We start from the raw sequence: 16240 nt of genomic DNA on the forward strand, positions 1-16240 counted from the left end.
AACATGTTTAGAATCTAGTTTGTTTTCTTTTGTTTCTATGATTTTGTTAGAGGGTTACTTTTCTGAAAAAAGTCTTTTTTGATCAAACTTACCCCGAAGATCAATGAAACCCCTTTTTACGGTAATCAGAACTCCTTTGATAGCTGGAGTTTAAGCAGGTCTACTGCTTTGCTCAGAAACACAACTAGTTTTTTTTTCATTCTTAGAGCTAGCGTCAATTTGGCGCCAATTTAGTTTTGTCACTAAGTTAGTGTCGGATTTTGATGAGATAAAGTAAAAACGCAAATTTCATAAATAGTACACCATCCCCACTCGTCTCAGCGGTGATTCGACGTGTCCTTAATTCGCTCTCAGTCCATTTGGCAACATTATGTTATAGCATGTTAAAAATAGTTGAAATTTAACCCATTCATCCCCATGTTGTTTGTGGACAACAACGTTTTAAAACAGCAATAACTTTTGATTGATGCAAGATTTACTCACAAAAATAAGTAAGGCTAATAAATGTGACTATAGTCCCTCATTTGAGTACTAACAGTTACAAGGATCAGCTCTAGCACTGAAGTTATTGCAGTTAGTCTGATTGGTTTCCAATGGAGCAGTGCTGCCAGCGACAGTTTAAGTTGACGACGAAAAATGAATTTTTAATGCATCTTCGTTAAGTTACTTTTCGTGTTTCTTGACACCACCGTTTTCAAGGATAAATAATTTTGAAATCCTACATGCACTAGAAAAAAGTTGGACATGAAAGGGTTAATGTGATTTTCTGAACAGATGTTTTGGGAGGGAGATGAGATGAGGACGAAATATAGTACATCTATCCTATCTGGTACCACAACAATTGGCTCCCTAGTCGAAATAAAATATAAAATATGCTTACTTTTGGATGGGAATTTGAATGAATCACCTTTCCGTGTGTATTCAAGCAAATAAGGTAAACACAAGTTCAAAATTTTGTTCGTCCGCTTGCATTCCTTTGTAGTAAACATGGTTAACACATTTCTCCACAAAAGCACTGCAACGAAACGCGCTGTTGGTCGCGAAAACAATGCATGTCTGCAACTGAAGGTCCTCCTTTCAGATCAAAAGATTGCCGGCTTCGTAATCATTGAAATTCCACGAATTAAATTTCATTTTCACTTTCCCTCTAGGAAACTTTGCGCCGCGGGACGGTTTTGGTGGACATTGCTGAGCTGGAAGGTTCCATAAAGTTTGGCTGGATCAAAGGCGTTCTGATGCGATGCCTACTGAACATATGGGGTGTGATGCTATTCCTGCGCTTGAGCTGGGTCGTCGGGCAGGCGGGCATTGTGCAGGGCGTAGTGCTGATTTTGATAACTACCGTGGTGACGACGACTACCGCCCTGTCGATGTCGGCTATCAGCACGAACGGGGTAATCAAGGGTGGCGGGACGTACTTTATGATATCACGCTCGCTGGGACCGGAATTTGGAGGATCCATCGGGTTGATTTTCTCGCTGGCCAATGCGGTTGCCTGTGCTATGTATGTGGTCGGTTTCTGTGAATCGATGACAGATCTACTGGCAACCTTTGGGCTGCAGATTATCGACGGGGAAGTGCAAGATATCCGGATCATCGGGTGTATCACAATTGTGATACTGCTTGGGATAGTCGTAATCGGAATGGAGTGGGAGGCTAAGGCGCAGATTGTGCTGCTCATTATATTGCTGGTTGCCATTGTGGATTTCATCGTGGGGACGCTTATTGGCCCAAAGTCAGACTTGGATGTGGCAAGGGGTTTTGTAGGTTACAATGGTGAGTAAGGCTGGATATTCTCAATGCAATAACTACTAACTTTAAACTATTTGCAGCGTCGCTTTTCGTAGAGAATCTGAGCTCAGATTATCGACCGGTGAAGAATGTCGTCCATGACTTCTTTTCGGTGTTTGCCATATTTTTCCCGGCCGCTACTGGGATTCTGGCAGGTGCTAATATTAGCGGTGATCTAAAGGATCCGTCAAAAGCCATTCCAAAGGGTACGATTTTGGCCATTGTATTAACAACCATTTCCTATGTTTTAATGGCCATACTGGCTGGTGCAACCGTGCTTCGAGATGCGACTGGAAACGTAGCGGATATGGCCAATGGATCGTGGGCCTTTGCCGAGTGTGCCCCTGAGGAGTGTAAATATGGACTGCACAATTCATTCCAAGTGATGGAACTGGTGTCCGCTTTCGGACCAATCATCTACGCAGGGTGCTTCGCTGCGACCCTATCGTCTGCACTGGCTAGTTTGGTGTCAGCACCAAAAGTATTTCAAGCTTTGTGCAAAGACAAGCTATACCCCAAAATAGGGTGGTTCGGAAAGGGATTTGGCAAGAATAACGAACCCGTTCGAGGCTACATTTTAACTTTTATTATTTCGGTGGCCGTTATTCTCATTGGAGATCTGAATCTGATTGCGCCACTTATTTCCAACTTTTTCCTGGCAGCGTATTGTTTGGTGAACTTCAGCACATTCCACGCCAGTTTGGCGAAACCGGTCGGCTGGCGGCCAACATTTAGGGTGCGCACTCATGTATTCCACTTTCCTAATAATATCTAAACACATTGTCTACTTTTTCAGTTCTATAACATGTGGCTCAGTCTGATCGGTGCTATTCTGTGCATAGCTGTTATGTTCTTGATCTCATGGCCAACAGCTCTCATTACATTCGCAGTCGTGCTTGCGCTGTATCTCTTCGTCTCGTACCGCAAACCGGACGTCAATTGGGGTTCTACGACGCAAGCACAAACCTACAAAAATGCCCTCATGTCGGTTCAGCAGCTCAACAACGTGGAAGATCATGTCAAAAACTACCGTCCACAGATCCTGGTCATGTCTGGTCATCCCAGCACCAGACCGTTACTGGTTAATTTCGCTTATTTGCTCACCAAGAACCTATCGCTGATGGTTTGCGGTCATGTGAACAAAACACAAACCTCCCAGAAGTACAGGAACTATCTGCAGAGAAAAGCCACGGACTGGTTCCGGCGGCAAAAGGTGAAAGGCTTCTACGCATACGTCGACGATAACGACTTTGAAACGGGAGCACGAGCTGCGATGCAAGCCAGCGGTATCGGGAAGCTGAAACCCAATGTGCTGCTGTTGGGCTACAAGAGCGATTGGAGCAAGTGCGATCCGGTTGAGCTGGAACAGTACTTCAACGTGGTGCACAAGGCACTGGATATGTACTTATCCGTGGCGATTTTAAGGGTGGCCAAGGGTTTAGATTATTCGCAGGTACTCGGGGAGGAAACGACGGTGAAACGTATCGCTGATGCTCCCCGATCACTCGTTCACAATGACAGTACCAACGATTTGGAGTTGCAGAACAAAATAAGCTCCCTACATGGAAGCTGTGACTCGTTGAGTCGTAATCTTTCGCAAGGTAAGAGTTGATTTTTTTTATTTTTCTTTGATCATGTTGTAAATACTTCATTTCATAACATGTTTAGACTTCTAGCAGCGTATTTATTGAATTTGATTATATAAACTACAATGTGAGTAGAATTTGTTCATGTGCATGGTCTCAGAGCACTGTTCTAAATAAACACGTTGAATGTAAGGCATGCGGTAGGATTGCAGAGGCACGACTTTCTGCAACTTTTATTTTCATCTGTGAAAACGATTTGGCATCTGCTCGTAATTCTTGCTCTTCTATTTATACCTTCCGAGGCAGTAGTCATCTCCCTGTAATCCTTTCTTGGACCTAGAATATCCCTGAAATGTTAATGAAATACATCTGCGTCAACATCTACATGTTTATGCCGGCCAAGGTTCGTGTGCGGCAATAGGCTACCGGACTTTAGTTGACTACACAAACAGTAAAAAATTCTTATTCGCACATCTAGCATCGTTATCATATGTCGCTAGTGATATGTTATTTGAACTCATCGAGAATCTCTCACCGTACCCCACCCATTTCATCAGGGTCAACACCGTTCGAACTATCACCGTATTGCGGCATCAAATAAAGTGAACACAACACTGGTACAAAATCTGAAGGAAAGCGAAAGTCATTTTCTGTCACAGTATGATACAACCCTTTTGAAATCATCAGAAGGCGTATCAGTGTACCATCCTCTCCGGAAAATATGCCGAACAGTTGTATTTCTTGTCTATATTATCAACCGACAGTGCAACCCACGACAGTTGGAACCGGAGCCTATATCAATATTTAGCGGATGGCTTTTGCGCCACTCCCGAAGGAGATCATTCGCTTTGTTCGGTTTTCCCAGCTATTTTGCAAAATTCTTCAATGAGTGGATTTGGTTTTACTCTTTGCGTAGATATACAGAGATAGTCTCGGTCTCTGGCAAAGCGAGTATCGAACTAACATTCCTTCCTTTCCCCGGTAGAACAGCGTCGTTTATGACCGGCGTCATTCTATCTTACTTGATCCATGAAATGGCTGGACTTTTGAGCCATTTATCTCCCGACTCTTTTCTTGCTTTTCTTCATTCTCTGCATTTATTACGCCGTTGACATCCTCTACGTATTTCAACCATCTACGAGGACAATCTGGGTGGCAAACTCCAGATTGTCTAATTTACTGAGCTTTTTTGTTCCTTTGTGTCACTTAGCACCACAATACGGTTCCCTTGTGTCATTCAGCATCAGAACTTCTTGAGCCCTTTGATTTCCTGTCCAGTGCTATTCGATGCAATTTCCTTTAGCCCATTGGCTTACTTCTCGTGCCATTTAGCACCTCTTCCTGGCTGAGCCCTTTAACTCGCAACCTGTTCGCAAACTACTTGGTCTAGTCCTCCACTACGCACTTAGCCTATTCCGACGGAGAATTCCTCAGCGTGAGAAGTCCTCCCGAAACCGAGAAAACCACCCAGAAACCGAGGTCGGTCCAGTGGTTCTGATGGAGAAAGAAGTATGGTTCGAGACATCACCAGTCGACGACCCGCGACTGGTGATGTCTCGTTGCCATCTAGTCCCAGGCAGAGTGAAGCGTGACGTCCAGTTCGCCAGCGCCCCGATGAGCCATACCCGGTGCTCTGTCACAGTTTACTCGACTAGTGCCCTGCAATGGATCTACCCTATTCCGTCGGAGAGTTTCCCGGCGGTGCTTGCTCTCTTGAAACCGTTGCTCGTTGGTCATCACGCCATTTCCGCTGTAAGGCGGTCATGATCTGCGTCACCACTCTATTGACCGCGTTCTGTGTACGTCACTTGTCATTCTATAGATGACATGATCCGGTCCTTCCGTTTCAAGTCCCTGCATGTCGCTTCGAACCTCGGACATTCGAAGGCCACATGCTCCGGTGCCTCCTTGGCGTTCTCACACTCCGGCACAATGATGACGTTGCGAGCCCGAATCGATGAAAATATTTCATAAAGCAAGCGTGTGCCGACAGGAGCTATGTCACTTTAAAAGTACACCTCTCCATGCTTTCTATTGATCCACGTTGACAGGTTTTGGATGAGCCGGTACGACCACCTTCCTTTCTTCGTATTGTACCATTCTTGTTACTATCGCGCCATCAAATTGATTCTCACCGCCTTCCTCACATTTCTGGTGTTTTTCAGATTTTACCACTCGATGTCTACCACCAGGCTGATGCAGATGGAGATCATCCCGTTCATCCTACTTTCGATCGCGTCTATTGTCTCCGTCACTGGCAGCTCCACTTCCTCAAGTGTTACGCCCCTCACCTTTAGTGACGCCTCGTCCGCGATACTCACGATTTCCTGGGTAGCCGCAGTGTCAAGACTCGTTCCAGAGAGTTGGATCGATATTGGAGCCCTGAGGAACGCCAGCTGTGGCTCTCATTGACTTCTACCCTTCGCTCGTCACGTACAGCAGCACACTGCACTAGACGTAGCCATTCAGGATCTGGCATAGATAGTCGGGGACCTTCATTCTGTGCAACGCTGCGGTGATGACTTCCCTGACGCTGTTAACATTCTTTATATCTATCGTGACCACAGCGCAGTTTCGATCTCCTCTTCGCTTCTGTTTAGATGCTTTCTCGGCACTCTCGAGCACTCTATAATTGCCTCTACTGTCGATGCACCTTTGTGGAGTCCGAACTACATCTTGGACAATCCGCACTCGCCCTCCTTGCATTTCGTCAGCCTATCAAGCATGATTCTTTCCAGGAGTTTTCGGAGTGTATCCAGCAGACATATATGGCTAAATGAGACTGGATCACCTGGTGACCTAGCTTTGGAGCAACACCAACTTCTGTATCTTTCACATTTCGAGGAAGTTCCCTTCACCTAAACACTTTTGCAACACCATTCTGAACATATCCGGATATGCCAGGATCGCAGCTTTCCATGGTATTCCATCCGGACCGGCAGCTTTCTTTGATTTCAGTCGCATCAGCGCTTCTACGAGCTCGTCGTTAGTCACTTGCCGTTCCGTGTTTACTTGTTCTTCGCCGTATGGTGTTGGTGGCTAGGTAATAGGATCTTCAGGATCTTCAGTTTACCCAGACACAGTTCAGCTGGCATCGACGGGCACTTCATGTTCGCCATCATGACACGGTACCCGTCCCCCAGGTTTTAGCGTCTACTTCTCAGCACAGCTCCTTGTGGCAACTTTTCCAGCTTGATCTCCCCCTTTTAAGTGGCCCTAGCTTCCTGAAACGCCGCTTTGCGCTTCTCTCTATCTGTCTCCGTTAATGATCTCTGAGCCCGCCTTCTAGATCTTGCGGCGGGCAGCGCGTAAGCGTTTCATTCCACCAGTAAGCTAGACATAGTCTTACGCGTGGCTCCCGTTTTCGCTGCATTGTGTCATCACAGGCCGTCACCATCCCTCTTGTTAGATCAACCGCGTCAACGTTCTCAGTTTTGCTATCCGACCGAAATGCCTCCACGAAGAGATCTTTTTTCAAGACTTTCGTCTTCCACTTTCGCTCTCCGGTCATCCTTCTCCATTCTGCAGCAAGGTTGGCCAATACGGTGGCAAATGGCCTGGTGGTCGCTATGAGCATACTTCTCGCATGCTTTCCAATCCATGTTTGCCAGCAGTGAAGGACTACAGAATGTGATGGCGATGATAGATTTCCTCTCGTCTACAAAATTAGCTAACAGAATCTCCATTGCACAAACGTACATCTAACTTCGCTAGAGCTTCTTGAAGGATACACCCTCTTGTGTTGGTTAGTCCACTGGCCAACTCCCCAGCCCAGACATTGAAGACACCACCAATAACTACCGGTTTTCTGCCAATCGGCTGCGGTTAATTACTCCAGCATTAGGTTTAGCTGCTCCACTATTCACCTTGAAGATGTGCAATACCTGCACTCAAAGACGCTATTGATTAGCCTTCGTACGAACTCTCTACCACTTCTTAAAAGGAGAATCTGCCCAAATCTTGTATCGCAGCCGTTACCAATCTATCCGCCACCCACTTACCGTTATCAGAGGACTTGATTCGGCTCTACAATCAAAGCAACGTCACACATAGTTTCTGTCATAGACTGCCACAACAGTTCCGGTGTCACGGTGCCGATTCAGATTTATCTGGGTTATCTCCATTACCGTTGGCCAGCAGTTGCCAACGTGGGCAGGGCATTTGAAGCCATCCATCTCATAGTCGTAGTCATAGTCCGCTGGAGTGCAAAGCATACACTTCGGTCTCTGCGTGCAGTCTCTCGCAAGATGGCCTGTCTCCCGCATTTCCGGCACATCCTGGATCTATCCGGGCTTTTGCAAGCCTCTGCCAAATGTCCAAAATCCAAACACATGAAGCCTTTCTCCGCTTGTTTATTCACTCGAGGGGTGGCTCTCAATGGGCATCTCGTCCATCCAATGGAGCTTTGTCTACCTCCAGCGCTTTGCCAGCAGCGGTTACCTGTAAACGAATTATCGCTGAGTTCCTCCATACTCTTCTTATACCGGATTTGTATTTGCTACCACTAACATTTTTAACGCATGCTAGGACCTTGTTTTGAGCGACTTCGGTACACTTCTCCGCTTAGAACAATAACAATTGCTAATGTCGTTTTCGATTGAGAACCTAGACACTAACCCAGGTTAGTTGCTTCAAACAAACGTTTTTGATGGAACTGAGTTGGGTTCTCGCAAAACAGCGGTGGTGTGAGCGAACCCGAAGTATATTTCAGGTTGGAACCCAACTCGGTTTTCAGTTCAGTGGCGCATAACCTAGGTTCAAAACTGGCGTCAAACAAACGGGTTGACAGCAGTTAGGTCCGAAACTGAGTTAGTTTCTACCTCAAGCAAAAACGACATAAGCTACGGTCATGTAAACGATTGAAGCATGTCATAACGTAAATATTAAGCGGGCCTTACACGTCCCCTCCCACGGGCGTGTACTATTAGTTTCTGAGATCTAACTGAATTCAAACACATTGATAGTCCATGAACAGTAGAGTGACAAGAAAAAAATCACCCCTATCGGCCCACCCCTGATTCGATTCCTTGTGCCACCAGGAGTACTTGCTCCAAATTTGAAGCAAATCGGACAAGTCTAGCTACCGGACCAACGTGCCTGAAGTTTGTATCGGATTTTCAACAATTTATATGAAGAAACCCCACTAGCTCGCAATTTTGCCGCTAGGTGACACTGTATGCATCGTTTTATCACTATAAGTGAAAATAAGAAAGATAATTTAATTCTCTACAATTTTTACGAAGACTGCTAGAGAATTCAGCTTTTTAAAAAAAGTTTTTAAACTATTAGTGAAGTGATGTCTGAGTCAGTTTAGCATGGGGCCTAGCAGTGCATGGTTGTGTATCAGTACGCGATTCGAGCAAACCAAACATTTTTGTGAAATAACCGTGAGATTTAGCTCTATAGTATCTTCAGAAGAATTGTAGTAAATAATACGAGCCATGTTTTGGTTAGAACATGTTAGTTCCACATTTTACCACATAGAGGGCGCCAACACTAACTTTTCAACAGAAAGAGATAGAAATTAGGTATCTTCCACAAAGTTGTAGAACAGGTATTTTGCCACAATTCTTCCGAACATCTTTATATTCTATCTCTCTTCGATGAAAAGTTAGTGTTGGCGCCCTCTATGCGGTAACATGTAGAACCAAAATGTTCTAGCCAAAACATGACTCATATTATTTACTATAATCCTTCTGAACATGCTATCGAGCTGAATATAACCATTGTTTCACAAACATGTTTAGTTCATGCGAATCGAGTACTGATACACTACCATGCACTGCACAGTGGGCAAAAAGCGACCCCAGAGGCACTTAATTAGTCGCCGCGGGATTCCTATCATAATTTATATATGAAAAGTTGCGGAATTTGATAAGAAATCAAACGCACCTAGCTTGGTCCACTGCACGCATCTTTGGCCAGAGCTAGGGGGGTTTGGGTACCCGGAGAACTCCCGGTATTAGGCAAAAAGTGATTTCCAGAGGCACTAAATTAGTTGCCGCGGGATTTCTATAATAATTTATACATAAAAAGTTGCGGAATTTAATAAGAAATCAAATGCAACTGTTTTGGTCCACTGCACGCATCTGTGGCCAGAGTCACGGGGGTTTGAGTACCCGGAGTATTCCGGTATTAGACAAAAATGATTCCCACAGGCACTTAACTGATCGCCGCAGGTTTCGTATCATAATTTATATATGAAAAGTTGCGGAATTTGATAAGAAATCAAACGCAACTGGCTTGGTCCACTGCACGCATCTGTGGCCAGAGTCACGGGGGTTTGAGTACCCGGAGTATTCCGGTATTAGACAAAAATGATTCTCAGAGGCACTTAACTGATCGCCGCAGGTTTCCTATCATAATTTATATATGAAAAGTTGCGGAATTTGATAAGAAATCTAACGCAACTGATCCACTGCACGCATCTGTGATCAGAGTCATAGGGGTTTTAGTATCTGAAGAATTCCTGGTATTAGGGTAAAGTAGTAAAACTGCCAAAATATTCGACTTTATTCGTTTTCATTTTAGTTTTGGGGATGTTATTTATGGAATTTAGGGGAGTGTGGTAATAGGAGAGTGTAGTGTATTTGGGTATCTTCGTGAGGAATGAACTAAATTTGGAGTAAGTTGATTTCTTTTCCGATAGAATTCAATAAAAAAGTATTTTTTCGCTGCTATTTTCCATGAGGGCAGTAGTAATGTTTTTACACATAAAGGTGTCTCAGAAAAATTTTTTTGGCTATTTTTTTCTGAAAATGAAGCCATATTATATTATAGACATCACGCTTCGGTAATTATAATAACGTGACATTGATCGTCGGGGTGATTTTGATCACTCGAAAGTTTTTCGGAGATTACATATTTAGCTAGAATAGTCTACCTAATCATTCAAATTTGTAATGAGTTTTACTATAAAGTAGTGATTTATTATACTTTTTGAGCACATTATTCGATTTATTAGTACAAAGTATGCAAAAATCTTAACTTTTACTTTATCTTATTTTGACGAAGCTTCTAAAAGCATCTATTTTTTATACAACAAATAAATCTTAGATTTTAGTTAGAATAGTAAATTCCAAACGAGTTTTTATTTTTCTTTGGTATCGGATGTGCCAAATCGATTTTTGAGAGCTTGCTTAATTTTAGAAAAATGTTTTGTAAAACTAGTTAGCAACTATTTCAAATTATTTCAAGCTAAAATTCTCAAACTTTTTTATGTGCAATACTCCAATATTTTAAAATGGATGAAAATCTTTGTTAATTGATAAACCGCTGAAATAAAACAAATTTAGCAGTTAAAAAAGTTTTTAGATACTTTTATTCTAGTTAGACCCGATTTACACGAATTTTGGTCATTTGAATTTTACAGTATAGTGAAATGCTGTATACAATGCCAATTAACATCTATTTAACAATGGGTATCGATTTAAAATTAGTTTAAACAAACATTTGAATGAAAAACATTGACATCAAGAACTTAATGTGGGTGAATATACAGGTTATCAAAGCCACCCCGGAATATGAAAACGGAAATGTTAAGGTTTTTTGAAAAAATAGTAGTAAGCAGAGCATTTCAGGTGAAACCATCCAATCATGTACTTCGTACATAAGTACATGGTTTAAAAATATTAAACTTGAAAAAATGTATATGTAATGATTACTTCGAAAAGTGATCATTGTCACCCCGGTTTACGGTACTGTCGGAAAAGAAATTAAATTTCTCAAAATTTAGATTGTTTTTCACCAAGATTGTTAACACCTAGAAACTGAAATAAAAACGAACAAAGTCGTATATTTTGGCAGTTTTACTACTTTACTCTAATACCAGAAATTCTTCGGATACTAAAATTCCCGTGACTCTGGCCACAGATGTGTGCAGTGGACCAAACCAGTTGCGTTAGATTTCTTATCAAATTCCGCAACTTTTCATATATAAATCATGATATAAATCCCGCGGCGACTAATTGAGTGCCTCTAGGAATCACTTTTGGTCTAATACCGGAATACTCTGATTAAAAAATCCCCGTGACTCTGGTCGCAGATGCGTGCAGTGGACCAAACTAGTTGCGTTTGATTTTTTATCAAATTCCGCAACTTTTCATTTATAAATTAATATAGGAATTCCGCGGCGACTAATTGAGTGCCTCTGGGAATCACTTTTTGTCTAATACCGGAATACTCCGGGTACTCAAACCCCCCTGACTCTGGCCACAGATGCAAGCAGTAGACCAAACCAGTTGCGTTTGATTTCTTATCAAATTCCGCAACTTTTCATATATAAATTACGATAGGAAACCTGCGGCGATCAGTTAAGTGCCTCTGGGAATCACTTTTTGCCTAATACCAGAATACTCCGGGTATTCAAACACCCGTGACTCTGGCCACAGATGCGTGCAGCGGACTAAACCATTTGCATTTGATTTCTTATTAAATTCCGCAACTTTTCATATATAAATTATTATAGAAATCCCGCGCAACTAATTTAGTGCCTCTGGAAATCACTTTTTGCCTAATACCGGGAGTTCTCCGGGTACTCAAACCCCCCTAGCTCTGGCCAAAGATACGTGCAGTGGACCAAACTAGGTGCGTTTGATTTCTTATCAAATTCCGCAACTTTTCATATATAAATTACGATAGGAAACCTGCGGCGATCAGTTAAGTGCCTCTGGGAATCACTTTTTGCCTAATACCGGAATACTCCGGGTACTCAAATCCCCGTGACTCTGGCCACAGATGCGTGCAGTGGACCAAACCAGTTGCATTTGATTTCTTATTAAATTCCGCAACTTTTTATGTATAAATTATTATAGAAATCCCGCGGCAACTAATTTAGTGCCTCTGGAAATCACTTTTTGCCTAATACCGGGAGTTCTCCGGGTACTCAAACCCCCCTAGCTCTGGCCACAGATGCGTGCAGTGGACCAAGCTAGGTACGTTTGATTTCTTATCAAATTCCGCAACTTTTCATATATAAATTATGATAGGAATCCCGCGGCGCCTAATTAAGTGCCTCTGGGGTCGCTTTTTGCCCACTGTGCACTGCTAGGCCCCATGCAAAACTGACTCGGACATCACTTAGTTAAAAGTTTAATAACTGCTTTTAACAAAGGCGGAATCTCTAGCAGTCTTCAACAAAGTTGTAGATAATTAAATTATCTGTCTTATTTTCACTTATAGTGATAATAAGTGATACATACAGTGCCACCTAGCGGCAAAAATGCGAGTTAGTGGGTTCTTCATGTAAATTGTCGAAAAATCCCATACAAACTTCAGGCACGTTGGTCCGGTAGCTAGACTTGTCCGATTTGCTTCAAATTTGAAGCAAGTACTCCTGGTGGGACTATGAATGGAATCAGGGGTGGGCCGATAGTTTTCAAAAAAAAATATTTTTCTGGGCAGTCTAATGAACAGCCTAAGAACATTTGCTAGGAAATCAGTATACAAAAGGCCTCAGACCAATGTAACAAATTAGCTCTAGCGCATTTTATCATCACGGGCAAAGATATTCCCAAAAACTAGGAATCCTGTCGCGGCCCCTTCAGGAAAGGCGAAGTCGAGAGAAAAATAATGTCAACTCTACGCGCAACAAACTGAAACTGATCGTAAAACTCTTTACACCAGAAAATAACAATTAGTTTATTGTAAAAAAAACTGTTATTCACTTCAAACCATACACACAAAGGTTTTTTACACCGTTTTTATGCACGTTTTTTATACGGCTTTTTACACGGTTATCGCAATTTACACTTTTTTCGCAAAAATAGTTAAGTCCTTTTAAAGATAAAAGACGAGTAGACGCCAAATGTCCAATATTTTATTTTAAAACCATGGTGGCAATTTCCGGTTCAGTGGAATTCTCTAAAATCCCTTCAACATGAATTATGTTTTATTTTTTGTGTTTCGAATTCATCTCGTCAGTAACTAGCACCATCTGGGTGTCTAGTTGGACGATGTATCTAAACTTGTACCCAAATTAGCACTAGTTAGGTACAACAAAAAATCGAAACAGTTCACACTACACATGTGAACGTTCCAAAGTAATTGATTCGTCCCGAATGGTGTCCCGGGTAGCAAATACAGAAGCTCAGGTTTGCTGACGAGAAAGCGAAAACGAACTCTTCTCTTTTGGCTAGGAAGCCAAACGCCTGACATTATGCAATCTTCAATTCCCATAAGGGAAAAATGAACTGAACCACTATGGGTATTTTGGAACAGGAATGACGATATCGATACCTGAGGCTATTTTGAAAAACAAGATGGCGACCTCAGGTTCAGTGGAATTCTCTAAAACCCTATCAATATGGGTATTTATTTTTTTATATTTATATTTATGTTTATTACCTTCACCAACAGACCCCTTGGCCCCAATGGAGGTGAATAAAAAAAAACATTTCAGAATAGTCTATATTTTTGCTTTCATTGTTTTCCTCATCCGGTTAAAATCAAAGGCCACACTGTTGAAAATTCGGTAACAGCGCTCTTGGGACCATAGATGGTTAACGCGGGCTTGAAGATCCAGACGTCCGAGGATTATGGGGCAATCCACCCTAGCAGACAATAAGTCCGAGACGAACAGGGCTCGAGAGCAGGCCCTCCGGATGCCTAGAGTGTCGAGCTGTATTAACTAACAGCGGTTTTCCTAACTCGGCAGCTGAAATCTGCTGTGCCATAGGAGATGTCGGAGTGCAAAGCATGTGAACCGACGTTGGACGGCCTCGATTCTGTCAACGCCGTTCTGGTAGTACGGATTCCAAACAGCAGAACAATATTCTAATGTCGAGCGAACCAGTGCACAATAGAGTGATTTTAAACAGCATACGTCTCTACGTTTTTCGCTATTCGGAAAATGGATTAATGCCGAATCCATGATGAATCCGAAATCGTTGACGTCAGTGGTTTGGAATGCTCTAGCCGAAGAAATGGTAGTTAAACTGAATCGGACGGCGTTTCCGCGTAAACGTAACGATTGAGTATTTACTCGGCTTTAAAAAACCATTCTGTTTAGTGCACACCACGTACTAAAGCTCTCCAGTTCACTCTGAAGAGATTCGGCATCGATTTTATCCCGTATTTGTCGAAAAAATTTCATGTCGTCAGCAAATGAAAGGCGTGGTCCTTGTAATCTGATATTGACGTCTTTAAAGTAAAGGAGGAATATTACTGGACCGAGATGGCTTCCTTGTGGGATGCCGGATGTAGCGACGAATGGTGCAGATAGACAGTCCTTAATGCTGATTTGGAGTTGCCTTCCGTCGAGGTATGAGCGAAACCAGCGCAGAAGTTGTTCATGAATACTGAGTTTGTCCAGCTTCGCTATTGCGATATCATGTTTGATTTTGTCGAAGGCCGCACATAAATCCGTGTAAATAGCATCCGTTTGCAATCTGTCGGCGGATCCATCGAGTACATATCATGTGAACGAGAGCAAGTTGGTCGTTGTCGATCGTTTAAGTATAAAACCGTGTTGGTCGGCTGCAATGTAGTGCTTGCAGTAAATGAAAATAGGATCTAAAACAACCAGCTCAAATAGTTTCGATACGGAACTTAAACAGGCTATTCCCCGGTAAATGTCAATGTTCGATTTGTTTTCTTTTTTATGAACTGGAAACATGTGCGCTGCTTTCCAGCAGGAAGAAAATGTTCCAGTAATAAATGATGGCATGAAGATTCGCCGAAGTGGTTCAAGAAGCCCGCTGATGCTCTTTTTGACAAAAATCGAGGGAACACCATTTGGGCCGGGGAACTAGATGCGTTCAGCTTGAAATTTGCTGCAAGAATGGCAGCATTATCGACACAAATTCGGTTGATGGTTCGTCCTAGAGAAGGAGTTAAATTGGCAGCGGCAGTGACTTGTTGTAGTGGAAGGCTTTCGTCGGGAAAAAACGCTTGAAAATTTGTCGGAGAACAGTTGGCAAATATCCTTCGTGTTGGAACCTAAAACTCCATTCAACGATATAAAAAGATGGTAAACCGGACTCTTCACGCCGCTCATTCACATACTTCCAGAACGACTTGGGCTTAGATTTCAGTTGACGCTCGACGTTTCGTTGATATCTAAAAAAGCGCGTCGGCTTTGCTGTTTGTATTCGTGGTTGAGTTGAAAGTAGTGGTTTCCTAATGCAAGTGTCTTATGTTTCGAGAATTTTTAAAATACAGCTCGTTTGGCAGTTTTTAAACGTCTAAGGACAGTCTAAGGATTTCCAGGGAGGATGTTGATTGGTACTAATTTTTCGTTTTAGCACATGGTGGTCGATTGGGAAGTTAAGAATATTAACGTCATCGCTGCTTCGTTCGTGTCGTCATTGTTAAGATTTTCGTCCCACTTTATATCTAACAGCCCAAGTAGCATTTTTAGTTTTATAGCACACTACAAGAGCATTCTAAGTTTTAAGAAGGGCTTCAAGAGTGCCATAAAACCGTAATTGTTACTAGGGCGTGCTAACGATGCTGTCGTAGTCAGCGTTTTTATAATTGTAGACGATAGAGCTTAAGACGTCTTCAAAATCCACTCCTAGGTTACCAGCGAGTACAAGATGTAGTGGGGGATGATCACGTACATGCTGGACTTAATGAGTCGGGGTAGTGCGGCAGTACGGAGCGTCGTCCCGGGCACTTACAAAGCAGAGGTTAATTTGCCGAAGAGTTGCGCCGCTGTAGCAGTCCAGAATACAACTGGCATTGTTGATCAGCGAAGATTTTTCGAAATCCAATCGTAGAAATCCATTACTTGCCTGGCACCACGTCAAACCAGGTAAGTTGAAGTCGCCCAACATAACAATATCATTAGACGGGGCGGCGATCGAGGTGATGAAAGAAACGGTGGAAAGATGTACATCGATCAGGTTGGAATCACGAATTCT

General features: G+C 42.8%; 1 protein-coding gene across 2 annotated transcripts in view; it reads left to right on the top strand.

Moving 5' to 3' along the window:
* Nucleotides 1-16240, top strand: part of LOC131694612 (bumetanide-sensitive sodium-(potassium)-chloride cotransporter-like) — a 111271-nt gene that overhangs the window by 62160 nt on the left and 32871 nt on the right. For both annotated transcript variants that reach the window (XM_058983089.1, XM_058983090.1), the window contains exons 3-5: nt 1152-1776; nt 1833-2527; nt 2588-3392. In XM_058983089.1, the coding sequence (XP_058839072.1) occupies nt 1152-1776; nt 1833-2527; nt 2588-3392 (2125 nt within the window). The remainder of the gene's footprint in view (nt 1-1151; nt 1777-1832; nt 2528-2587; nt 3393-16240) is intronic.

Source organism: Topomyia yanbarensis, unplaced genomic scaffold (genome assembly GCF_030247195.1).
Source record: "Topomyia yanbarensis strain Yona2022 unplaced genomic scaffold, ASM3024719v1 HiC_scaffold_11, whole genome shotgun sequence".
Taxonomy (NCBI): Eukaryota; Metazoa; Arthropoda; class Insecta; order Diptera; family Culicidae; genus Topomyia; species Topomyia yanbarensis.